Here is a 25,834-nt window from a genome sequence, read left to right on the forward strand (position 1 = left end):
CTTATACGGCGAGTATATAACAAACTCTGTATTTTGAGTGGAAATGTTAGGGGGTCGTCTTATACGCCCAGTCGTCTTATACGCCGGCAAATACGGTATGTTCGTTCTCCTGTTGTACATCTGTCTAACTGAGGACCATGGCAGGTGGAGAATGCTTTCAAGGCTTATCAGTAAATAGTAAGAGGGCCAAATGCCCGGGTAATGCTTGTGACACATAAAATCCCAAATATTCAATAATATTTTCAAATGTACAGAAGATACATCTCCTGAACCCTCAGGTCTATGAAACTGAAGCTGCCTGGCCTTGGCAGCATCGTGAAGAACTGACTTCTCATATCCTGTTTATTGGGACAGACATTTTCTGGGGCAGGTTTTAGCTAGTTCCCTCCCCCCTTTTCTGATCTCCCTGTTTGGTCTCCCCATCATCCTTGGTAAGCATTTTTAAAAAGAATTTAATTAGACTCGTTTTTGTAAAGGTGAAGTTGAGAGCAGACTGGAGAGGCTCCCTCTCCACTTAAATCCCTCAGCCACTTTCTTTCATGCTCTCCCTACGGGTCTAGACCACGCTATCATGATTCTGCCGAAAGTATGAAGACAGCCTTTCCCCGCACGTCTTAAAAATAAAGCTGATAAAGCTCCAAAGAACATCAGGTGTTCACCACCACCTCCTACCACATAACTTGCTCATGAAAGCAAAAGCAAGCCTTTCCACCAGCGCAGGAAGATCTGCAGGCGCCTTCCTGGTTTGGGCGACAGAAGCAGAGGGAAGGCATGAAAGGGGCCCGTGGCAGAGGCTCTGCTGGCTCCCCAGACTTCGGAGGTGATCAGGGTGGGGAGCGGGCAGAGACGCAGAGGACTTAGGTAACTGGCAAGGAGCTGATGGCTGGTTCTTACGTTTCTGAACAAGTTCCTCACGTAGGTGAGCAGGTTCTGGTTAATAAAATTCACTGTCGTGCGAAAGACATCCTGGAGCAAGGACGGCATGTGATCGGCCACCTTTTTGGCCAAGAGCAGGGTCAACATCAGCATGGCCTTCTCCTTCTCCATGTCTTTAGGGAACGTCTGCATGAGCTGGTCCAGTGCAGTGGCCAGGCACCTCCTTCTGTCCTGTGCAGGTAGAGGGGGAAATAGGCTCACAGGGGGCCCTGTCCTCTAACGTCCTTCCCTGTCAAAAGAAGAACAGCCCTCCCACAGAATGCATGAAGCACACTCTCATTTCAGAGGGAAGTATTCATTAAATAGTTAAGGCATTTGGGGGAGAAAACGAGAAGTAATTTTGTTTTGAGAGGCGATGAAAGGGAGGACTGAGATCCATCCCTCCCTCGAGTGGGAGACGCATTAACCAAACACATGGTCCCTGAACCTCGTGTGTGCACATTCCACACTGATGGAAATGAAGAAGTCAAGTCACTTCCTGCCTCTGAGGCACTTCACCTGAGAATTAGCTAAGTACCCCAAGTGTCTCAGGACTAGTTACTGGTGCAGACCTAGCTAGTGCGGGGAGACAACATTCCCACCTCCAGCCATAGGCTTGAAAGGACCTTAGGCTCATGATTTTCATGCAAAATAAGTGAACATTGTGGAGAGGGCCCAAGGCAGAGCACTACTACGAGCTTATATATTCTAAGAGGGCTTCTGGAGAACAGCAGATGGGGAGAGACCACAGACAGGGGACAACCTTCCTAGGGGCAGGAGACTTGACCTGGCTGAACCCTGGAGGATGAATACATTTCTAGGTAGTACATTTTTAGCTGGTGGTCAAAAGAATGGAACGTTTTCTTGTACTTGGGTAGGCATACATTTGAGGACCTTGGGGTATTTTTCTCTCCCACTAAGTTTCCTCAGGAAAGATACAGTGCCTGAGACCTATCTTTGTATCCCCCGCAGCGCTCCGCAAATGGGAGCAGCGCTGTACACATCTGTGTGTGGTTTATTACCATGAAGTCAAGAGCAGTAGGCTAAAGTCTCACTTTTCTTGTCACACCCAGGCGACTTACAAGTTCTCTACTGCTGGGCCGGCCAAGTGGCACACTGGTTAAGAGTTGACTTGGGACACCAACTCTGAGCAGCAGGGCCCCATTTTGGATCCCACATGAGGGCCAGTGATGCTGCGCCCTCTACAGCTAAGATGGTGAACAACAGCTCGACCTGGAGCTGGGCTGCCGCGATTCACTGGCAACGGCATAGGCTGCAGTGGGGCTGGCCGGCAGCAGGCATGCGCTTTCGTGAGCTGCCATGAGCGGCCATCCAATGGCCAGCGAGCGACTGCCTCACCCAGGAAGAGCGCAATGATAATACCAACATGGGCCAGGAAGCAACATCCTCCACAACTAGGCTGAAGAACAAAAGGACAGCAACTTGTCTGTTCCCCTTCCCCGATTCCCCAGCACTGCTCCCCTCCCCTAATTCCCCAATAAAATCTTAAAAAAAAAAAAAGTTCTCTATTGCTATTTTTATTCAGCTCCCTAAAACTAGTTATTTCTAGAAGAGTCATTTTTTGGAGGCTTTTATCCCCAAACTCTTAACTGAATTAAGGTTCAGGTTTCCTAAATGCCAAGTAACTTAATTCTTCTGAGAGACAGCTAACTATGCTATAATTTCTATTTCCAGTTCTTCTGTGGACAGTCACGAATTGAGTCACCTCAATGGACACTGGTCTGTCTGAGGAGACAGAGGACAGACCTCGTTGGTTCAAACGACAATGGAGAAAGCACCCACCCTTTCCAGCTCACCTAGAAAGGACACTAGGGGTTTGCTCACTTACTTCCTCTGACAGGTCCCCATTCATGAACTGCTCTGCCAGGCGGTTCACCAGTGTTGGGGGGATTCTGCACTCCATCGTGTCCCCTATCTGGGCGAGCTGCCTGGCGATGTTCTGGATGATTTCCTCTTGGCTCTCAGAATCTGATATTGAGGCAGGGGCAGCAGACAAAGCAGATCAGACAATGGGCTGTCCACCCCACCCCACCCTGGAAAAGGAAGTGATTCTCTTTGGAGCAAGGCCAGCTCCTGCCCGCAGCACACCACTAGCCCAGTGAACATGTGCTCCCTCTGCCACGGCTACAGTGTGAAGACCGCAGACCTGACGCTCAGGGGACCAGGGGTACAGTGCAGGGGACAGGGAAGGGCCCGAGTGAGCGAACAATAGCTGGAGAAGCAGGCTTCTCCCTGAATACAGATCAACTTCTACCCACGAAGGGTCAGCATGCTGGGGCTCCCATGACTACGGCAGCCTTACAGCTGCCACTCTGTATCCCATCCTCTAACAGATAGTCAGCATACGCAGTTGTTAAGACAGAGGCTCCAGGGCCGGCCGAGTGGTGCGTTGGTTAAGAGCTGGCTTGGGACGCCAGAGGGCCCCGGTTCGGATCCCACATATGAGGGCCAGTGACACTGCCCTCCACAGCTAAGATGCCGAACAACAGCTCAACCTGGAGCTGGGCTGCCGTGTGTTGCCGGTGACGGTGTAGGCTGCAGCCCCTGCTGCAGTGGGTTGCCATGGGCTACCGTGTGTAGCCAGCAGCCAGCGTGAGCGGCCAGCAGCCAGCGTGAGCGGCCGTCCAGAAGCCGGCGACTGATCTGCCTCGCCCGGGAAGAGCACAATGATGGTGCCAACTTGGGCCAGTGAAGCAACGTCCTCCACAACTAGACTGAAGAACAAAACGACAGCAACTTCTATGTTCCCCTTCCCCCAATTCCCCAATAAAAAATCTTTAAAAAGACAGAGGCTCCACAGTCAGGCCAAGTCAGAGCCCCCCCTCTGCCACTGCCCGGCTACAAGATCTCGCCGAAGGGCAGCTGTGGGGATCAATGCTTTCCCTAGTCCCATCTCCCTCAGCAAAACCCCTTCTCCACTCTGACCTAGACAGCTCTGTACAATCTGCCCAGCCTCTCTGATGGCAGCTCTTTCCACTTTCCCTTAATCCCTCTTCCAGCTCCACTGGCCTCCCGAGTGTAGGCTCCTTCTCTAACTTACTTTGGGTCTTCTCCAATGCCACGCTAAGACTGACTCTCACTGCCACATGCGCCCCCCCGCCGTTCCTTCCTCAGTACTCACTACTATATCATGTATTTTACCTGTCTGTGTTGTCTACTCCCTCACCAGAGCATAAACTTCGTAAGGGCTCTGATTTTTAAATGTTTTGTTTACTGCCAAATACGCAGTGCCAAAAACAATGCAAGGCACACAGTAGGTGCTCAATAAATGATTGCATGAATTAATAAGTGAGTAAATGAATGAACTCTGAACCTAGCTACTAGTAAGTATTCAATAAATGCCAACTGTTGTTATTTCTCCCATTAAAACTCATATTTTTTCTGTGCTCGCAACTTCCCTCTGGCTTCTTACTTCCCCAGGACAGAAATCTCATCCTCACCCTATCTTTACTGTCACCACTGCCCCCCTCCTCCATCAATTGGCAGGTCTACGTCAGTGCAGACACAGCCGTCTCTCCTTCCTGTTCCCACTGCCACCACTGGTGTGGGCTCTCCTCATTTCGCATCTGGGTACTGAGTGTCTTCTCACCCCACTCATGGCCTCCAGTCCCCTCTCCTGAACCCACTTTGGCAAATAGGGCACTTAGGTGCAGTCAGGAGACACAAAACGGGGTGAGTGTGCCTGCAGGACCTGAAGTGTGTGCCTCCTCACACTCTAAGCCCTGTGGCGTTGACCACGACACACGTAGTATTGATATGACATGATTTCCTATTCAGAAACCTCCGTGTGCTCAGCTCTGCTTAAGTGGCAAGTCACCACCTAGCCTCAAATCACCCTGGACGTCCACTATCCCTTCAAGTGTTCCAGCCAAACTCAGGACCTCCCACAGGCCCTGGCCTTTGCATCTCCACAGCTGGGCCAAGCTGCTGCCAGTCCCCTTCCCAATCTCTAGACCGAACTGTACCCACCTTCATGGCAGCTCAGTTCCATCATAGCCACGAAGTTTCTCCTGGCTGCCCAGAGAGAACAGTACCCACCTTCTCCTTAACTCCCACAGGAAACTCTCTGCTCACTAATTTCCTATGCTTTTTCACCTGTTTCAGCAACTGATTCATCTGCATCCAGCTGAGCAAACGAATTCACCGATGAGACTGGCGGACAGAGCCTCTATTTGGCCCTTTGCTTCCAAATCTTGTCAGGTATTCGATCTACATACCAGCTTTCTACCAGAGGATGAGTTTAAGTGTACAGCCCCACAACCATTTCTGCAAATGCCACTGAGTCCAGACCGGCTCTGCAGTCTAAGGGAAGGGACGGTGTAGATGAGCAAAGGACAGCCCGGCGACAGCCTCAGGCTCTATAGGGCCTCTTGCAGCAGCTGCTGACAGCAAAGCCATTCCTGCCCCCCGATCCTTCCCAACAATCCCCAAGGGGGCCTGCTCTTCTCCAGCTTAGGGCTGGCCAGAAGACACACTCACTGGATTCTAAGGCACAGTGTGTCTTTGGCAACCCCGGGCTAGCTAGCGGGGAACTCCTGCCCTACCCCAATCCACAGAGCCAGTGATCCCAAGGCTGGATCAGCTGTTGGTCTTCCCCATGGCCACCAGAGGGCAGGGCAACCTCCTATGCCAGGAGGTTTCAGGGTGACAGGATCTCAGTCCTGCTCCAAGGTAAGGAGGCCTGGGTCCAGTCCTCAGGGTCACCTTAGGCTTAGAGCAGTGATCTCAGCAGGACGTGCTTACATCAGAGCCCCTACCTAGAACATGGTGGTCCAGCAACTGGAGTGGGCCCAGGCCCGTGCACTCTGAACAAGCTCATGGAACCCCAGTGTGCACATGACTGAGAGTCACTGTCCAGCCCCTAATCTGGGAGTGGCTGAACCTCAGCATGCCCCAGCCTTGCTCCCTCAGATGTCAGGTCTGACAGCCTCCATCAGTGGAGGCAGCACGTGGCTAAGGGGAGTGAAAGCCAAGGCTGGAGGACAGCACAGGGATGAGGGTGAGGGAGGGTAGTCAGCAGACTGAGGCACCCGACCAGCGCCGCTGGTGGGACGACAACTGGGCCCAGTTCAAGGAACAAGGCCTGGCCTGAGTACCCCCTTGGCCATGCCCAGAGGCTGTTTGATGTGGGGCTCGTCATTTACCTTTCTCTGGGCATCAGTTTCCTCATCTGGAAATGAGGTTCAGAATACTTCAATGCCCTAGTTGTCATGTGGATGATCACAAGCATACTATATGTAAGAATAAAAGTGTAAAGTGCATACAGATACAAAGAATCATTTTAAAGTAACTCAGTGGGTTTCAACCACCTGGAAACTCAGCTAGGCCTGGTCTGCTGGCGTAACCAAGTCCAGGCCACACAACCATGTGACACAAACGTATACGGTGAACTGGGATGACACAGGTGGAGACTGAGACTCTAGCACTTAGGGAACCTAGAACGTCACTGGTGTCAGCAAGGCAGAGCAGGCGGGGCCAGATGCGTACCTGTCCTCCTGCCTTCCAGGACAAAGTGGCTATAAAGATTGCCATCTGTCTGCAGTTCGTCGTCGGGGCCTTCCCGCAGGTATGTTGGCACAGGCAGGTCATGGCCCAGCACCTTCAGCTCTTTGTGGAAATTACAGATGGAGCAGTTTTGGAGAAAGCCAAACACAAGCAGGTCTGTGATGTGCTCATCCTGGAGTCCTGAACCATTGCTGACCTAGAGAGAAGCGGGGGGGTTGGGGAGACGTGAGGGAAGCGGGGATCAGTGGCAGCTCAAACCAGCCTTCATCTGTGGGCACAGGGACAACATTTCTGGTGTGCTGACTGCACTTGTGCCAGTGTTCTTGGCAAACCAAGATAAGTACTTGTAGCATCAGCAGCCAGGTGTGCTCAAACAATCAAAGACCCTGGATGAAAGAGGGAATAATCTGGAAAGCCAGGGATACTGACATCTGCCCAGATAAACGCAAAGCAGACAAACTGGGTGGTACGAGGTCAGGAGAAGATGAAGGTGCAGGCAAGATTTATTTCTGTCTTCTAAGTCCTTAATATTCTTCGTTAGAAAAATAAGAAAACTTTTAGAGGACTGTTTTTAGGGGCAAATTGCTTTAAATAAGTAAAATGCATAAAATAAGGTGCTTAAATATTGTTATTCAGCCTTTACTTCTCTAAAATTACTCCTAGAAAAAGGAAAAATCTTATATAAGAGCTGCATTGTCAAATCATGACAGTGAGGCCAAGTGGCATGAGACAGCTTAGAAACTCAGGGACATGCTTCACTTCCACCTCGTGGAGAGGTCCTGGTTAGCAGAGGAAAAGGAGGGCAGGGCAGTGTTGTGGGGTGAACTGTATTCCCCAAAAAGACATGTTCAAGGGCTAACCCCAAGTATCTCTGAATGTGACCTTGTTTGGAAACAGGATCGCTGCAGATGTAATGAAGTTAGGATTAGGTCATGCCGGGTTAGGGCAGGCCCTGACCCAGAGGGCAATGCCACATCAAGAAGCGCTGAAACGGGAGTGATGTGTCTACCAGCCAAGGGACACCAAGCACTGTCGGCAGCCACCAGAAGCTGGGACAGAGGCACGGGATTCTCCCTCAGAACCCCTACAAGGAACCGAGGTTGCTGACACCTCACTTTCAGGCTTCTGGCCTCCAGAACACTGAGGAGAAACACTCAGATTATGGTATTCTGCTGCAACAGCCTAGAAAACAACCACAGGCAGTCTCTTCCTGAGGGGTGCCTTCTGCTATAGAGGGTGGTGAACAGGTGTTCCACGTTGTCATGCAGAGCGGCTGCTGTCACCAACCATGCCAGATCAGGTTATCAGATACAAGTCTGGTGATATCTGCCCTTTCCACATATAATTAAAAGAACAGAGCTGGCAAGGAGGGAAAAAAGAGGACGTTCTCTGTCAGAGAAGAACAGGTCCAAACGCCAGGAGTGGATAACCCAGGGAGTCAAATGTTCAGTACCAGTCAGCTGGAAATCAGTATGGGCAGAGTCCATTTTGATGAAGAGGCTGGACTCTGCCAGGACATGGGTAGTAGGCTCAGAAGACTGACAGTCTAAATCCAAGCACAAGAAGCGGCTGTAACACACCGAGTGTGGAACTAGGACCTTTCTGATCTTTCTAGTGACATAAGTTAACATGGGTGTCTCAGAAGATGAAAAACTTGATAAGTTGTTTATCCTTTTAGGTCACAGGGGAAAAGCGCGTTAAGAGAAATGATCAAGATTTAGGAAGTCTTGCTGGAAATATTACAAAAGTGATCTAGAGACAAAAATACTTCTCATGCGATAAAATCAGTGCCAGTACAGAGAAAAAGATGGAAAGCTGTCTAATGTGTTCGATAAATTGGAATCATCCTGGTGAAAAAACACCAAATAAGCAGTAAGAAAAAGACCAACAAAATCAATCTCACTTATTTTGTTTTTCTAAATATCAAAAAAGTCAAAGAAGAATGCTACAATGTGGATGAACAGTACCATACAAATAGTAAAAAAACCAAACAAACCCAAACTCAAGACATTATGGAAATGAAATAAACCAGACCCCAAAGGGCAGATACTGTGTGACTCCATTTCTTTGAGGTCCCCAGAAGAATCAAATTCATAGAGAGAAAGTAGAGTGGGGTGCCAGGGGTGGAGTAGGGAGGGGGAATGGGGAGTCAGTGTTTATGGGGACAGAGGTTCCGTTCAGGAAGATGAGAAAGTTCTGGAGATGGGTGGTGGTGCTGGTGGCACAGCAGTGTAAATGTGCTTCATTTACTGAACTATACACTTAAAAATGGTTAAAATGGTAAATTTCCTGCTATGTATATTTTACCACAATTGTTTAAAACTGAGGAAAAAATCAAGGAAAAAAGAAAAATCTACAACTGGAATAAAATTCTGACAGTTGGGGGAAGCCAAACCCCAGCATGTCAGCAGAAGTTGCTCAGGGTTTCACTGCAAATCCTGAGCCTGTGGGACGATGGACAACTTGTGTCCCAAGTTTTGCACCTTGAAAGAAAACAAAAAGAACAGTGGGAATAATTGGGAGTAATTACATGCACCTTCCTACACTGCAGGGATGTCAGGAGAAACAGGCCAATGCAGGAGAGAGTTAACGGTCCTGATATGGGGGGGTTTCTAACTCCAGACAGGCAGCCCAAGAATACCTAAGAGAGTCCTAAGATGGAAGGGACAACAATGGGCTAGTTTAAAGGACACCGAACAAAAGAGTGTCTGATCTTTGAACAGGCCTTTTGCAACACAGGGAGCACCCGAAATCTCTTCTGTTCCAGCAACTCATGTCTTGGCTAAGCCTGTGCCTTCTCTGGCCCTCCCGCTACCAAGTGGTTCCCATCCCTTAGAAGGATATTCAGCAGTACATACTGACAACCTTCTGGGCATTAGGTGCTGTTATAGGCTCAGGACTCAGAAACTGGGCGACTGACTTCACTAATCGCCAAGCCCTTCCCTTTTGCAGACCCCTCCAACGGGGGCTGCTGGGGACAGCAGAAGGCTGATGCTCTCAGTGTGGACAGGGAACAACACGGAAGAGCCCTAGCGCCCTAGCTGGGGGTCTCAAAGACATTACAGAGCTTGGCAGAGGAGGGAAAGAGGAAGACTTTTGGTAAGCAGATGAGTCAAGAGCTTTTGATTGGATATGCTGTGATTTTCTCTTTCAAGCTTTTTCAAAGGTAAGTACAGACAAGGCACAGTTCAGGTACCAACCTGTGGCAGAGGGGTGGCCTATGTGTACTCTCCCCAAAACTCTACAGCTTTTAAATGGTCTCAAATCAGAAAGCTTCCTTGCAGCCAGGTAGGAAGGGTAGGAGGAGAGCTGGAGAGCAGAGGAGGGAAGAGAGGAAGAGAGACCGTGAGGACACGGAGATAAGAGGGGCTTTCTCGTCAGTGTTTACTGTGTCCCAGTCAGTTGGGAATGTGAGGCCCCTCCTGCAGCACTATCACAGGGGTGGACCAGGTCCCAAACTGACTGCATGCAGAAGAACCAGCTGGCCTCAGCTGCCCTCACTTCCCGCAGCCCTCCTCCAGAAGCATCTGACCTGGGGATCCATGGCACAGACAGCTGGCAGCTTGACTGGCTTCTGGCTCACAGGTGTCCACGGCAGCAGCCTGCAAGAGGACACACAGACACACAGGGTAGGCACTGGTCCCTGCAGGGACACCCCCTCTGGGACCCTCAGGAAGCAATCAAGGACACTGTTCTGGGCCCTGGCTCCCAGGTGCTCCAGCCCCACAGCGGGCCCCCTCGCCAGCCCAACCAGCTCACCCTAGGTGGACACTTTGTCCTTGGCATGGCACTGGCAGCAGCACACTGAGGGGACTCTGCAGCTCTCCTCAGTAGACTTGCCAAGGTGCTAACGAGCGCCCCAGGGCCCGTCCTCCAACCTCAGGGTCCATGCTCCAACCCGAGCTCAAGATCCTAAGACCCCACTGATCAAGCACGGAGGGCAGTCTGGCTTATGAGTACTTTTAAAGTAAATACTTATTATATTAGTGAATTTCCTACAGGAATAACTTTAGCTAATAAAGTATATCTCAAGTTTTCAGGAAATCTGTTTTATTATCACTATGATCACTAATTGGGCCACTGTCACCACTCCTCCTTCCTTCCAGCAACAAAAGCACCAGCCCACCCATCAGTGAGCAGCAGGTCTGAGCTTCATGCTCTCATCTCTTCCACACACCATGCCGAGAAGGAAGTGAACGGCAGTGATGCTGGCTTAGCACATAAGGAGAGAAGGTATGGGGGGGCAGGCCAGCTCTCTCCATAGGCCACCAATGGGCAGGTAAGATAAATCATTCATGTGGAAAGGGCGCCTATAAAATGTTTATAACAAAAGAGGAAGAGCGTATATGTGAAATTACATAAAACATTAAAGCTTCCCTATGGCACCTATTCCAACGAAATAACTCATCATAAACAACGGACCAAACAAAAGTTAATGAGGAGTGGGCCAGCCATGTGGCGCATTGGTTAAAAGTTGGCTTGGGAGCAAGAGCTCTGAGCAGCAGGGCCGCCGCTTCGGATCCCACATTAGGCCAGTGACACTTTGCCCTCTACAGCTAAGATGGTGAACAACAGCTCGACCTGGAGCTGGGTTGCTGTGAGTCGCCAGCGACGGCATAGGCTGCAGTGGCTGCTGTGAGCTACCGTGAGCGGCCGTCCAGTGGCCAGCAACTGATCTGCCTCAGCCGGGAAGAGCGCAATGATAATACCAACACGGGCCAGTGAAGCGATGTCCTCCACAACTAGAATAAAGAACAAATGGACAGCAACTTGTCTATTCCCCTTCCCCAACTCCCCAACACTGTTTCCCTCCCCCAATTCCCCAATAAAATCTTTAAAAAAAAAAGCCAATGGGGATTGAGTTAAAAAGACTATGTCCAGGGCCGGCCGAATGGCTCAGTTGGTTAAGAGCTCGCTCAAGAGTTTGAGCTCTGAGCAACAGTGGTTCAAGGCCAGCCCGAGCTGAGTAGCCGCTAAGCTGCCAATAGGTAGCAGGATGGCTCAGCTAAAAAAAAAAAAAAAAAAAAAAAAAGACTATGTCCATAAAATGGAACATACATAACCATGAGAAAGAAAGAAAAGCTTGTATGTGCATCGTACAGAGATGTCCAAATACACTGAACAGAACTTTCTGGAGAACGACACAATAATCCTATTTTAAAATGTATTTTCCAGTGCATGTGTATGTTTACACAGTGTTAGGTCAAACCAAATGAAATGGTTATTGTATACGGCAAACACAGTCAAATGTGGCAATTTCCTATGGCTCCTACTTACATAGGAGGTAAAAACCGAACAGAAGGATGGACAACCAACTGTCTCCAAGAAGGAGGAGCCAGGCTCCTATGTGTGTGAAGAGGTGGCTGGAACAAAGCCCGTGCTGGTGAAAAGTCTGTCTCCTGTCTGCAGTGCACGTGTGCTTAGTGCACATGTGCTTGGGACACGGTCTGCTCTCAGCACTGCCACCTGTCTGGGTGTTCACACAAGCCTTGGGGGTCACGCAAGGCTTGAGGCTGTGCCCCAGCCCTCCCACTGGAGGTTGGCTGAGCCCCTGCCCATGGCTGGGTGTGTCTAAGTGTCTGGGAGGGGAAGGGGCCAAGCTCAAAGGACTCAGGGGCATGTGGACAGAGAAGGAAGCAACAGGGCACTGGCTGGCCCCAAGGCTAGAGCCATTAGCAGCATCAGGACAAAGAGCAAAACAGAACACGCCCCTAGGAAAAAGGCCATAGAAGCCAACCATGCCTGTAGTCACTGCCAAGGTAAAGGGACAATGGGCAGAAGCTAGGCCTCTGCCCCCACCACATTTCTCTCAAGAAAGACCTTCAGAAAACTCTGTGGGGGGAGATGGTATTCAAGAGGTAATTCACACAAACAATTGGTTTGATTTCCTTCCAGACTCTGATACACACACCCACATCCTCAGGCAGACTTTCATATTCTACATTCACCTATATTGGGATCATTTTCCTGCTTCAACAGGTACTTAAAAAAAATAATAATTAAAAAAAAATATATATATAAAACACCTGGGTTAATATTTAGTATAGTATTTCTCACCATGGGGGTGTTAGTTAATATAAAGGCTTTTTTTTTAACATTAAATCTCTTTTCCATTTCAATATCAATATAAAGTATTATTTTTACATAAAATATTTTCTCCATTTCAATGTTAGATACACTGAATACATTTATCTAACCTTTTTCCACCCCAAAAAATAAAAGTTTTAAGTTTTGACTGACTGTATTTGATATCTAAGTACAATATTAACTTGGGAGATAACAAAACAAAAATCTAATAAAAATGTGGAGCAAAGACTCCTTACCAATGCAGGAGGCAGTGATTACAACTCAACAGTGGCGACTTCCTAGGATTCTGGGCAAGAGTTTCCTTCTTCCCATTTCATTTACTTTGAGAATTCCGAGACCATGAAATATCATTTATGCAAACTTCAGCCATCCTTCTTTGACCCTCTAACTAACAAATACAAATTATAGACTGCACTTTTCAGTGCATTTGTTGTGAAAAAAGCATTTTTATTCCATTTAACATATATCAATTTATTCCCATTTATAGGAAAACAACTAAGTATGTAAAATTACCCTATTTACTGTTTCTTTGGAACTTTCAGACACCAAAGCTCAGTTTTTAACCTAGACAGCACAACTGATTCAAGAGGCCCTTCGAAGTCACATCCGTCCATTTCTCTTTCGTGCATATACCTCCAAACAAGCACAAGTGCCAGTAATGCTGAGAACCACACCTAGTAAGAGAGCAACTGCATTTCCGGCTTCTACTGCTTCAACAGCAGGCAGCACCAAAAGTAGTGGAATGAGGACTAAGAACAGTTGTGTTGAAACTGAGGTCATGATGTGGGGACCTTGAGATGGCTGGATCTTGAGTGCTGAAAGTTTCAAAGAAACGATAGGTATATAATTCTATTCTGACTTAAAACACTCCCTTTCTGAAGCTCTGAATGATGAGGCTAAGAAGTTCCACGTGACAGCATCTCCCAGGAAGCAGCCATTGCAGGAATGGCGAGCTTCAAAAAAAGTTTTAATGCTCATTAGTATTCCTTTGCAGTGGGTTTGTTCTCAATCAGGGGTGATTTTGACCCTCAAGGAATACCTGCAAATGTCTGAAGACATTTTTGGTTGTCACAACTGGGGAAAGTGCTCCTGGCACCCAGTGGGTGGCGGCCAGTCATGCTGCCCCACATCACATGCGCATAGGCCAGCTCCTGACAACAGAATCATCCAGAACAAGTGTCAATGTGCTGAGGTTGAAAACCCTGTTCTACTGTATGTATACACCAAAATATGATTAACCTTCTACTATTGGACATTTACACTTTCAAATTTTTTTTTTTGAAGGAGGGTTTGGTTTTTTTTTTTTTTTCAATTGGGGAATTGGGGGATGGGAACAGCGCTGGGAATTGGGGGAAGGGGAACAGACAAGTTGCTGTCTTTTTGTTCTTCAGTTTAGTTGTGGAGGACGTTGCTTCACTGGCCCAAGTTGGCACCATCATTGCACTCTTCCCGAGTGAGGCAGATCAGTCGCCAGTTTCTGGACAGCTGCTCACTGCGGCTGCTGGCTACACACGCTAGCCCATGGCAACCCACTGCAGCAGGGGTTGCAGCCTTCGCCTTCGATGGCGACTCATAGCAACCCAGCTCCAGGTTGAGCTGTTTTTCATCATCTTAGCTGTGGAGGGCAGTGTCCCTGGCCCTCATATGTGGGATCTGAACCGGGGCACTCTGGCATCCCAAGCCAGCTCTTAACCAATGCGCCACTCGGCTGGCCCCACTTTCAATTTTTTTCACCTTTAAAAATAGGACTGTGGAGCCAGCCTTTCCTGTTGCAAGTCGTGTGGAGTCGGCTCACGAGTTTCTGAGACCCAAAAGTTGAGAGTTTCTTTACGCCCAGGGGATTGCGACCAGGGACTCGGTGGCAGTAACCATGCCACAAAATGAATACAGTATTGAGTCACACTGTAAGTGCTGTGGATATCGTTTGGATTACCATAAGACAAAGAGAAAGAAAGAAGGTGGAAAGTCAAGAGGCTCATGAATGCTCAAAGATGGCAAAAATGATGACTGGTCTCAAAGCTAAGCTTTACCACAAACAGCACCATGCTGAGAAAACACACATGAAAAAGACTATCAGGATGCATGAAAAGAGAAACACCAAACAAAAGAATGTTGAAAAGACTCCACAAGGAGCAGTACCTGCATATCTATCTATTGGGCAGAAGAGGGACAGATCCAAGCTTCTTTCCAATACAACTAAACAAAAATGAAAAGAGAAAGTGGGGAAAATGCAAAGTCCCTCTGCCAAAGTGCGTGCCCAGGGAAGAAACAGAGATATGAGAAGTTATTAGAACAGGAAAGAGAAAGACGATGAGGATGGTAACTGAAGTCTGCGTTGCTGGAGTTGTCTTTACTTGAAAACCCCCTAAATATGAAAGATTCATCAGGCCGATGGGCTTCCGTTTCCAGCAGGCCCATGTAACACATGGTAACTGAGAGCCACCTTCTGCCTGTCAGTACCGGGGTGTACAGCTCTGGGCATTATTACCAAAGAGATGCTCACTGAGGTGAATGTGAGTGAGTGGGGCCTCATGACACAAGGAAGCAAGGTTATTTGGGGAAATGTGCCTAGGTTACCAACAGTCCTGAAAATGATGGATGCAATAAACGCAGTCTCACTGGTTTGACAGCAGGCTCCTACAAGTAACTCCTTATAATTATTGAAGACTATGCACCAGCAGGGAAAACCACCTTACTGTGATGTTTCTGAGTACTACCAAACAGCTTACACATCAGTGGTCATCAAGAGAACTATTCACTTGGGGCCGGCCAAGTGGCTCAGTTGGTTAAGAGCGCGAGCTCTGAGCAACAGGGTCGCAGGTTCGATTCCCACATGGGATGGTGGGCTATGCCCACTCACAACTAAGACTGAACATGGCACCTTGAGCTGAGCTGCCCTGAGCTGCGGACAGGCGGCCGGAGAGCGACTGTACTTGGAGCTGAGCTAGCTGCACCCTCCACAACTAAGTCTGAAGGACAACAACTTGGCTATTCCCCTTCCCCAATTCCCCAACACTGTTTCCCTTCCCTAATTCCCCAATAAAATCTTTAAAACAAACAAAAAAAAACACAAAAAAATAAAAACAAAAAAAAAGAGAGAGAGAACTATTCACTCTTGTAAAGAACAGCAATACCTAGGTGAGGCATTTTCCTATTAAACCCAGAATCAAATGAGATAATATAAGTGAACATACCCCTGCCATCCTGCAGCACCTACCTGCATCCATTTGCCTCTGGATTTACTCCTTTATTACTTAAGAAGAAACTCAATGAGTCTCTGTCAGCTGAGAACAGGGGTGAATCACCCACTGGAAACCTCAGGGGCTCCGCATCACCATGGCTTTACCTCAAACTCTAACTCCTAACCCAAGTTGCCAGCAAGAACTCACTCAGCCTGGGCAGTGGCTGGGTTGGCCAGAATGGGGACAGTGATCCACTGCCTTCCCTGCGACCAGGCCCTTTTCACCAGGCACATTTCATAGCCAGGATTCCGCCAGCTCTAGGGGACTTGCCTGCGGTGACACAGCCTGAGACCCAGACTCTTTATGGGTTAGTTCTCCGAGCCCCTACTCTACCCTTTTCCCAGCCAAGGGTGGGTTCTGGGATGCAGAGATAACAAAGGTCATCACTCATAACTACCACCAGCTACTGACGTCTGTGCCAGGTCTGCTTTGCTGGCCTGCTCTCTGATCCCCACAAGGTCCTGGAGGACAGCATCTCCGTCCATTTCTAGAGCTGAGGCTGGGACCTGTGGGGACACAGTGAGAGCAGGGAATGCCGCGGCGCCTGCAGGGCTGCCCAGGCTGCCTGCCAGGCATGGGGGCTCACGTGTCTGCTCAGACTGTAATCCCTGAGCCTCACTCACACCCTGGACACCAAATGTCCCTGAAGTGCTGAAAAGTTCATGAGACCAGTCCAGCCCAGCCCTGTCCCACATGGTCAGTCTGAGGCAGGAGCAAGCACACACAGGCCCCATGGGGAGGACACAGGTTTGGGAGGATAAAGCTGAGGAGGGCAGCTGTCTCCCACCTGACCAGCACCATACAGACCTCAAAGTCTCTCACCACTGCAGGAAGGCACCACACACTGCAGCAGGAGCCCCCACCATCCCCGCCCACCACTTTACCGCAATGTGATTCTGAGTGGGGCACTCATCAGTCGACAGCATTGGGAGCTTGTTCATCACGCAGACACTGACTTGCAGCCAGGGAATAGTGACAGAAGTGACCCGCAGGTCCCTTCTTCAAGGAAGCTTATTAACCAAAAAAATACAATTATAAATATAAACACTATTTGAAAAAGTGTGGGGGCAGGCCAAGTGGCTCAGTTGGTTAAGAGCGCGAGCTCTGAGCAACAGGGTTGCTGGTTCGATTCCCACATGGGCCAGTGAGCTGCGCCCGAGCTGAGCTGCCAACAGGTGGCAGGATGTCTCAGCTGGTGAGAGCACGTGCTCCTAACAACAAGGTTGTTGGTTTGACTCCCGCATGGGATGGTGGGCTATGCCCACCCACAGCTAAGATTGAACACAGCACCTTGAGCTGAGTGGCCCTGAGCTGCCGACGAGGGGACGGATGGCTCAGTGGTTAGAGCGTGCGCTCTTAACAAGGTTGCCGGTTTGACTCCCGCATGGGATGATGGGCTACACCCACTTGCAACTAAGATTGAACACGGCACCTTGAGCCGAGCAGCCGCGAGCTGATGATGGGCAGCCAGATGGCGACCGGACTTGGAGCTGAGCTAGCTGTGCCCTCCACAACTAAGATTGAAGGGTAACAACTTGGCTGTTCCCCTTCCCCAATTCTCCCCCCCCCAAAAAAAAACAATCTTAAAAAAAAAAGGGTGTCCTGTTATAAGAACTCAGTCATTAATGCAGCCATCAAATATTTATAGTGCCTATTATGTGCCAGGTGCCAGGAAAAGCTATGTATAATATTTATACCTATTTATATTTACCTATATGCCTATTAAGACATAGCTGCTTATATATACATATATAAAGACAAAAATAAAAATATATAGAGTAGAGCATGGAAGCTGACCCAGACTGGGCATCCAGAAGAGAAGTGCCACCTGGAAAAGACGGGCAGGAAAGGGTTAGTTCACCTTTCTGGGCCTTGGTGTTGAGGAGAGAGTGAAGAAACAAAACAGAATCACCACAGACATGCTAACAAAATTACTTAAATCAGAATGGGCTGAAACATGAGGAACAGATTTTTGTTTGCTTTTGAAAACAAGTTTTATTTAAGAGTTTAAATATATTACCTAACATTAAAGCTGAAGGGAAAAGAAAACAAACCAAAAACAGTCTGTTACCTTACATGGCCCTGGGCAGCTACTGATAGTAAGCTGTACACCTTGCTATGTAAGCTGGCTACATGACTGACATATCAGTTTGAAATTTGTTCCCTTGTCAAATGTTTAACTGATAAACTGCTGGCCTCACACTGTGGTCTTTGGACATCAATTAGTTAAGACATTTGGGGGCAAAAAGACCTTGGTGGTAAGCCAGCTGTCCTACCACCTCACTACAGGAAGCAGGCTGCTCTAAGCTCCGCCTACCTGGTCAGGGTGGAGGTAACAAGGGATCTTGGACCACTGAAGACTCCCTCCAGTGGTACAGCTGCCTTTGCTGTTCAGGTGGGTGGTGACTTCTCTTAGGGCAGGGAACTCGGCAGAGTAAGAGAAGAGAAGCTTCTGGCCAGACATGGCTGTCTGTGATATTGGGACTCTGGGCTTGGCTGAAACACCATCACGTTATTGCTTTGTTTCAGGAGGGTCAATGCCAGGCATCTACTGCTCAGCCTCTACTTAAAAGACTAGACAGCATGGCTCTTTTCAGTTTATTGCATGAAAGAGTTAGTCCAAGTTAAAAACAGACCCCAAATGGTTACTTTAAACAAGGTAAGGCTTTTAATCTTGTGACAAGGGATAGAAGGGAAATTCTACTCACTGCAAGGAAATCCTCACTTAAGTTTCAGTGAACCAAAAGCACTTAAAACCCATGAACCTTCTTCATCTGGTCGTTACCCAGTCCAGTCTCTCTGAGGAACGGGCATATGTTGCACTGGTCACCCAGAAGCTGAATTACTTCTCCATATTCTAGACGCTCAATGACAGAACCATTGCAAGCAAATTTCCTCTTAAACGCTTTCACTAGTCTCTTTTCATCATAATCATCACCGATCCCTTGGAAGTATTGTAGTAAGGGTCTTCCTGCCAATCCTCTGTTGAATTCTTCTATGGATCTAGTCCTCAGTGCCAGCAGGAAGCAGATCATCACTCTTACTTTAACTAGCCTGAGGAAGTCAACTTTTCAACTTCTCAGTTATGCATCTATGCCTGAAGATGTATCACTCCCATAAAAAACCCTCTGAAGAACTTTGGAAAGAATGTTTACGTGTCCAGACCACTGGCTCTGGAAGATCACCGTCTTGGACCAACAAAGAAGCCAAGGTTGCAGGACTGAACCTTCCCAAGAATGTACTTTTTACTACAAGAACCCTCAAGTTTCCTCATTTCTTCGAATCACTCCGAGTGTTACCTGATAGCATTCCCTAAGTAGCAAATCCTTGACTAAAATTTTGTCATTTAACTCTAGTGAAGCCTCCTGATTCATTTAGGCTTGGTCCAGTGTGTACTCAGAAAATAATGGGTTTGGAGAAGGTGGATTTCTTTTTTTCCCTAATGAACACATATTAAAGACTTTATTTAACTCAATATTTAATGGGGAAACAGTAAGAGGTTATAACCATTCAAAGGAATCAAAGACCTATACCCACAGGCAATGTGAAAGCTGAAATGAATTTACAAACAGATGCAAAATTTGTCAGCATCCACAAGGAGGTCCACTAGGCAGAATTCATTTGCATTTCTACAGACAACTCTTTTGCATTAGTACCAGTTTTCTACAACTCAGAGATGTAAAATAGCTCAAAGACAAAAAGCAAAGGAAACCTAAAAGCGGGTTCTAATCAGAAAATCCAGTTATTTTTTCATTTTCTGGCCCATTTCAAAGTCTTTCACAATTTTTCCTGACAGTCTTCTTGCCTATGATAATAATCTCAAAGATTATTCTTTGCCACAAAAAAAAAACAAAACGGGCTGGTCTCATTAGATTGGCTGGGTTGGGTAGTTTACATCCATGCAGCAAGAGTGTTCATTACCACCTAGGTCTCCTGATGTTTCTTTTGCAAATTTAGAGCCATGCAGTACTGAACAACTACCAAGGCCACAAAATCAACTTCTGCCGGAAATTTTCATAAGGGATCTCAGACTGGATTTTAAGCACATTTCTTATTTGCTATCCTGAGGGTAAGAAACCAAATCCAAGCAACTCTACCAGGTTCCATTCGCAGTTCCTATAAATGTGAGTGAGTTGCTCTGTGAAAATAAGGGAAGCCCAACAAGATGGAAAAAGCTATTAATTCAGACACTTGCATTTGGAAGAGACTCCAAGGCAGGGAAAGGAGCGGGGAAGCTTTGTAATGGAGAAAGGGGGACTCAGGTGTGCCCACAGGAGGTGGTGGACAGGTGGAGCCGGAGGTAGGTGACTAAGCGAAGAGACCCTTTGTGATTGCTCAGGGTGCATATGTGGCTTCCTCTGGGTGGTCCTAAATTGGAAGCAGGGACAAAAAAATAGGGAAGCTGTTAGTTATTAACCGTCCTGGCCACTTAGGACCGGCTGTAACAGAAATTACTTTTAGCTTCCTGGACTGTCATCAAAGACACCAGTCTGACTTCCTGTTAAGTCTGATGTATAGCAGGCTGGCTTCCTGGGCTGGTTATCATTGATAAGGGGATTGGTTTCCTGGGCAGGTTGCTGCAAGGTGTGGGTTCAAGTTCTGTTTTTACATACGGTCCTGCCATTGTCCATTTGTATATTCAGTCCTTCACCTCTTATTCTGGTCCCCAAACATCTAAAATTCCCTGGCCTGCCAGGAAATGACCTCCCTTACCACCTGTAGGGCTGGGACCCTATAGCCAGAGGCCAGGCCAGTTTTCCTGGGAAGGCTTTGTAAGCTTCGTAAAGTCAACCTTAGTTCCATGGAAAGTGTCTCGTCATAACAGCTGATTGCATGCGCATCATTCAGAAATATGACATTCTAAGGCCCTGGTTACATTATCAATTTATTCAATTATATTATATCCTGGTGAAAGAAAAAGGACAGTGAGGGGTTCAGAACAGGCCTCCCCAAGACTAGCCCCCTGGCGTCTGGATTACTTTGAGCTGAGGGCAGTCCAGATGCTGAGGGCTCCTGAGAAACGCTTACCTCTCCCTCAGGGAATTAAAATTTGGACCTTGCCCCCAGGAGTCATCACCAGAAATAACTGTTTGTGACCACGCATACAGCAGGGCAAACATCTAATTACTGAACAGCTGCTCTTCTTATAATCCTGCAGTGACCTTCCTCTTCTCTGAAGCCCCAGAACCTCATCTCATTCTTGGTTCAAAATGTCACACATCCCTCATTTTCCCGTTTCTGCCTCTGAACCTCTCATGTACGTGGTGGGGTTCCCACACGTATGTATACAATTAAATTTGGTTATTTTCTCTTGTTAGTCTGCCTCATGTCTATTTGATTACTAGACCAGACAAAAAAAACGTGAGGGTGGGGAAGTTTCTTCCTCCCCCACCGTTGGCACTGTGAGCAGGACACCTCACCAGCTGGGCTCCGCTCACCCTGAAGCTGCGGCAGTGGAAGATCCTGGAGCCTCAGGCATGAGTGGCAGAGGTAAGCACTCTTGCCAAGCAGACTCTGGATCTCGGCCTGCAGAGTTCAGCGGACGCAGAATGGTGAGAGTCTTCTTTTCCTCTTCTCAATTTAGATTAGCAGGAGAAAACATTTGTGAAACTAGCTTCTTGGGCTTAGCCACTCTTGGTTATTTGGTATGAGTACTCATGGGTTTCGTGAATTGTTTTCTGTCTCTGTTGGGTGTCTCTCCTTTCATCTTGTTATATAACCTCAGGGCTTGGCCTACACCAGGGAGAATATTTTCTCTCTGGCCTGCACCATCCAGCGGGGCGCCCTGGTTGGGGTGCACTGTGCTCTCTGTCTCGCCGGGCCAGGCTCTCACAGGAGCTTCCTTTCCTTCCAGAGGCGGTAGAAATGGGCCCTCGTTCTTGTTTTCTACCAGATGGAGGATGCACATGCGTGGAGCAGGCAGGGGGCAGGCTGTGGGCCCAGCCGAGGGAACCCAAACACCCCATTCCAAAGGGGGACACACACATGATTCCCATGTTCTAGCATGGCTGTTCCTAAGTCTGGGAATGAACTATATCTCATGAGGGTTGTATCTTTCTGCACCCTCCTCTGCGGATGCTTCTCGTATCTGTAGTTCTTTTTGGTTTGAGTTGCTATTAAGATCCTACTCGTCAAGGCCAGATGATGGATCCTTTGAATTGGGAAAACTTCTAAATTGAAAAGCAAGGAAGAAAAATTTTTAGGGAGCTCTCACATTGTTAAAATGGGGAGTCACTAAGATTCCCTTAATCAGATGCAAGGAAAGGATTTTAGAACAAAAATCACAGTCCACTCAGACCTCTTCCTATTTGCCTTCAGACATCTGCAGACATTATTAAAAAAAAATCAGGACATTGGAAGTAAAACTGCCCTACACTTAAAAAGAAAAGGAAATAAATAAGAATGCCAAAATTTACTAAAATACACCCTAAAAAGCTTATATCCTAAGAACCCAGCTTGTTAACTGTCAGGTTGGAAGCAGCAAAACATGGCCAGCCAGGGGCCGGCCAGGTGGCGCGATGGTTAAGAGCTGGCTTGGGACGCCAGAGGGCCCCAGTTCTGATCCCACATATGAGGGCCAGTGACACTGCCCTCTACAGCTAAGATGCTGAACAACAGCTCAACATGGAGCTGGGCTGCTGTGAGTCGCCGGCGACGGCGTAGGCTGCAGCCCCTGCTGCAGTGGGTTGCCATGGGGTACCGTGTGTAGCCAGCAGCCAGCGTGAGTAGCCAGCAGCCAGCATGAGCGGCCAGCAGCCGCTGTGAGCGGCCATCCAGACACGGGCGACTGATGTGCTTCTCCCGAGAAGAGCACAATGATGGTGCCAACTTGGGCCAGTGAAGCAACGTCCTCCACAACTAGACTGAAGAACAAAAGGACAGCAACTTGTCTGTTCCCCTTCCCCCAATTCCCCAATTAAAAAACACACACACACAAAAAAACCACGGCCAGCCAGGAATGTGGGTTAAACCCCAGCTGGGCTTGGGTCCTGCAAACCGCTGCAGCCCTCAGGGGGTTACAGCCTAAAATTACAACGGCCATTATGAGCACTGCGCCAAGTAGATCATTTAAAAGTGCACTGAAAAGCAACGGCTTCCAAATCAAATAAACAGAATGGGACACCTATTTTAAGTAACCGATAGGGATGAAACAAAGAGAAAACAGAAAGGAGAGTTATAGGGCTCATCCCAGCAGAATGGAAATCTTTAGATGGTTATTAAAAAATAAACTGAGATAAATAAAATGAAATGAACATTGATGGAGTTAAAACAAAGGCTTTAATATACTACTGAAGGCTGAATAGGCCAAATTAACCCTCTGTTGGTCCCCCAACATTAAAGGGCCCCAAACAAGTCTGCTCTATTTACCCTTTTGGAAAAATTTTAAAAGCCAGAAGGCAGAGATTATGAGAAAACTGACCAACAATCACTTGGGGGCAGCATCAGCTTGGTTAATCAAGTTAAAAACTGACAAAAGGACCAGGGTCCCTTGCCTTGACTGCTTGCTGGGAACCCAAATACCCACAAGATAGGAAAAATGATCAGGGGAATTTCCAGGGCTCCTTGATATGGGAATTTCATAAACTGTGGTACCAAAATCCATTGGTGAAGCTCTGACTCAGGCTACAATTAGATTAAAACCATATAAAAATGTAAGGATTGCCGGTTCGATTCAAGGCCCGAGCTGAGCTGCTGCTGAGCTGCCAACAGGTGGCAGAATGGCTCAGCTAAAAAAAAAAAAATGTAAGGATTGATAAGATTATGAAAATCAGAATGTTTTTCAGAAAAACAGGCTTTACGTAAAGAAGTTATGCCAACTTTAACAGAATGTTTTATGGGAATGGGTATTATGTCTGGCCAGGAACAATTCTCTTACCCAGAATTATAAAAACAAAACCTGTTGATAAAGTCCTAATGGTGGCTAACGTTAGTAATGCAAGTTGAAAAAGAAGTTCTTTAAATAGCTTCACTGAAAGATTTGATGCAAAGGCTAATGAAAAACTCAGGAGATAAGAGGTGCCTAAAACAAGGACTGTGAGAATGACGGTGCCCCCTACAGGCGACTGTCCTCCAGTACCTTCCACTTCTTGGTCTAAGACCAATCTAAGAGCCATAATTAGAGAATTCCTTAAACCCAGGGAGGATCCTCAAAAGGTTTTGCAAATGGATTATGTCCTGAGCCCAGTGAGAGAGGAAAATAAAATGTCTCATTGTCCCTTCCTTCTCAATCCAGAACAATTGGTTATTGATCCTTCTACTCCCAGGGAGAGCTACTGCCTGAGTTCTAAGGGCTGGGCTCTCCGCTTCGTGGGCCACGCAGGCCGTCACATCTCTCAGCCATCAGAGGCAGAGACTCCGGAAGGCAACAACCTCTGTACCCTCTTGAGTGCATGGATGTGTTCAGTACTGCCAGAAAGATTTGCTGTGTCTCAGATATTTGAAAGGATTTAACTTTAAGTAACTTTTGGATCAGGAATCTGGCAAAACTGAAAGATTCTGAGCCCAACAGGAATTGTTTTAAGGCCTCCTCCCCTAAGCTAAAATAAAACTATATACCCAGAGTGCAAGAAGCAAATTAGGGATGATGTAGCTGGACAGATAGATCAACCTATGATGTCACTTAAGTTACAACACAATTCTTTGGGAATTGAGAGCAATTGTCATTGTCTTACAAATCTTTGTGAAACCACAAACCCAGCTCTAGGAGCAGGTCCAAAGCCTTTACCACTCCCAAGTGCTAAGACTACAAAAAAAGGGGTAGGGAAGATGAGGTGGGTGTTTTTAAAAGCACAAACTGCTTCTGTGGCTCCAAGCCTCCTTGCCAAGAACAAATACAAATTTCATTGTCTTCTCCACAAATATTAATAAGAAAAAGCCTTAACCTTCTGAGGGGATAAAGGCTTAACTTATTACTCATCTCATGGTAGTAATTTTAAAACAGAGGCTAGGAAGTTTCCATTTGCATCTGTCTGTATGTTCATGTGTGTTATGTGGTATTTTCTACCTCCGATGGAATTGCTAATTTGTAAAAGAGGTCTATTTAATTGGCTTAAGCAAATAAGTGCTTACACTAAAATTCTCAAAAATATAATAGAAACTAACCCAAATGCTTTCCAGGATTATGTGATCTGGGGAAATATTTGATATTAAAGCTGGTTTGAGGGCTGGCCGAGTGGCTCAGTTGGTTAAAAGTTGGCTTAACAGGGCCGCTGGTTCGTTTCCCACATGGGCCAGTGACGCTGTGCCTGAGCTGAGATGCCCCTGAGATGCCAACAGGTGGCAGGATGGCTCAGCTGGCAAGAGCACGTGCTCCTAACAACAAGACTGCCTGTTCCATGGTGGGCTATACCTGCCCGCAACTAAGACTGAACTTGGCACCTTGAGCTGAGCTGCCACACAGATGGCTCAGAGAATAAAGCGTGCGCTCTTAACAAGGCTGCTGGTTCGACTCTCACATGGGATGGTGGCTATGCCCACCCACAACTTAGACTGAACACAGCACCTTGAACTTAGAGGACACAAGCTGCTGACGGGCAACCAGATGGCGACTGGGGCCCTCCACAACTAAGACTGAAGAACAACAACTTGGCTGGTCCCTTTCCCCAATTCCCCAACACTGTTCCCCTCCCCCAACTCCCCAATTAAAAAAATAAGTAAAAATACAAAATAAATAAAAAGTTAAAACAAACAAAAAAAGCTGGTTTGAGTTTGGTTTGGTTAAAACAGATGTGTCTTTAGAGTTATCAGAATTAAATATAAAACTTTTATTTTACCTGGGTTTAAAGAAAGTAAGTTCATGTTATCTCTGTTACAAAATTTTTCAGCAAGAAAAATAACTTGGTATAATGAAATTTTCATCAGTAATCTAAACCTAATTGTTAAGAGCCAGTAAATTAAATAAAAGTAGGATAAAAAGGGTTTCATGGGCTGGCCGAGTGGCGCGATGGTTAAGAACTGGCTTGGGACGCCAGTGGGCCCCGGTTTGGATCCCACATATGAGGGCCAGTGACACTGCCCTCCACAGCTAAGATGCTGAACAACAGCTCAACCTGGAGCTGGGCTGC

At 47.4% G+C, this 25,834-nt stretch overlaps 2 protein-coding genes and 1 pseudogene across 2 annotated transcripts in view; 2 read left to right on the forward strand and 1 right to left on the reverse strand.

The window, feature by feature from the left end:
* The window catches only part of LOC109373304 (bcl-2-like protein 13), a 13,793-nt gene extending 11,711 nt beyond the window's left edge, over window positions 1-2,082 (forward strand). Inside the window, exon 2 of the mRNA XM_019627061.1 lies at window positions 1,989-2,082. The gene's annotated coding sequence lies outside the window, so the exon portion shown is untranslated. The remainder of the gene's footprint in view (window positions 1-1,988) is intronic.
* Window positions 1-25,834, reverse strand: part of BID (BH3 interacting domain death agonist) — a 59,021-nt gene that overhangs the window by 4,138 nt on the left and 29,049 nt on the right. The window contains exons 2-6 of the mRNA XM_019627060.1: window positions 13,568-13,679; window positions 9,974-10,043; window positions 6,424-6,637; window positions 2,765-2,904; window positions 895-1,107 (exon numbers count right to left, since the gene is read on the reverse strand). Of these exons, the coding sequence (XP_019482605.1) occupies window positions 895-1,107; window positions 2,765-2,904; window positions 6,424-6,637; window positions 9,974-10,043; window positions 13,568-13,587 (657 nt within the window). The 5' untranslated portion in view covers window positions 13,588-13,679. The remainder of the gene's footprint in view (window positions 1-894; window positions 1,108-2,764; window positions 2,905-6,423; window positions 6,638-9,973; window positions 10,044-13,567; window positions 13,680-25,834) is intronic.
* LOC109373289 (ribosome biogenesis protein NSA2 homolog pseudogene) lies at window positions 14,228-15,175 on the forward strand (annotated as a pseudogene).

The sequence above is a fragment of the Hipposideros armiger genome, unplaced genomic scaffold (assembly GCF_001890085.2).
Source record: "Hipposideros armiger isolate ML-2016 unplaced genomic scaffold, ASM189008v1 scaffold_703, whole genome shotgun sequence".
NCBI lineage: Eukaryota > Metazoa > Chordata > Mammalia > Chiroptera > Hipposideridae > Hipposideros > Hipposideros armiger.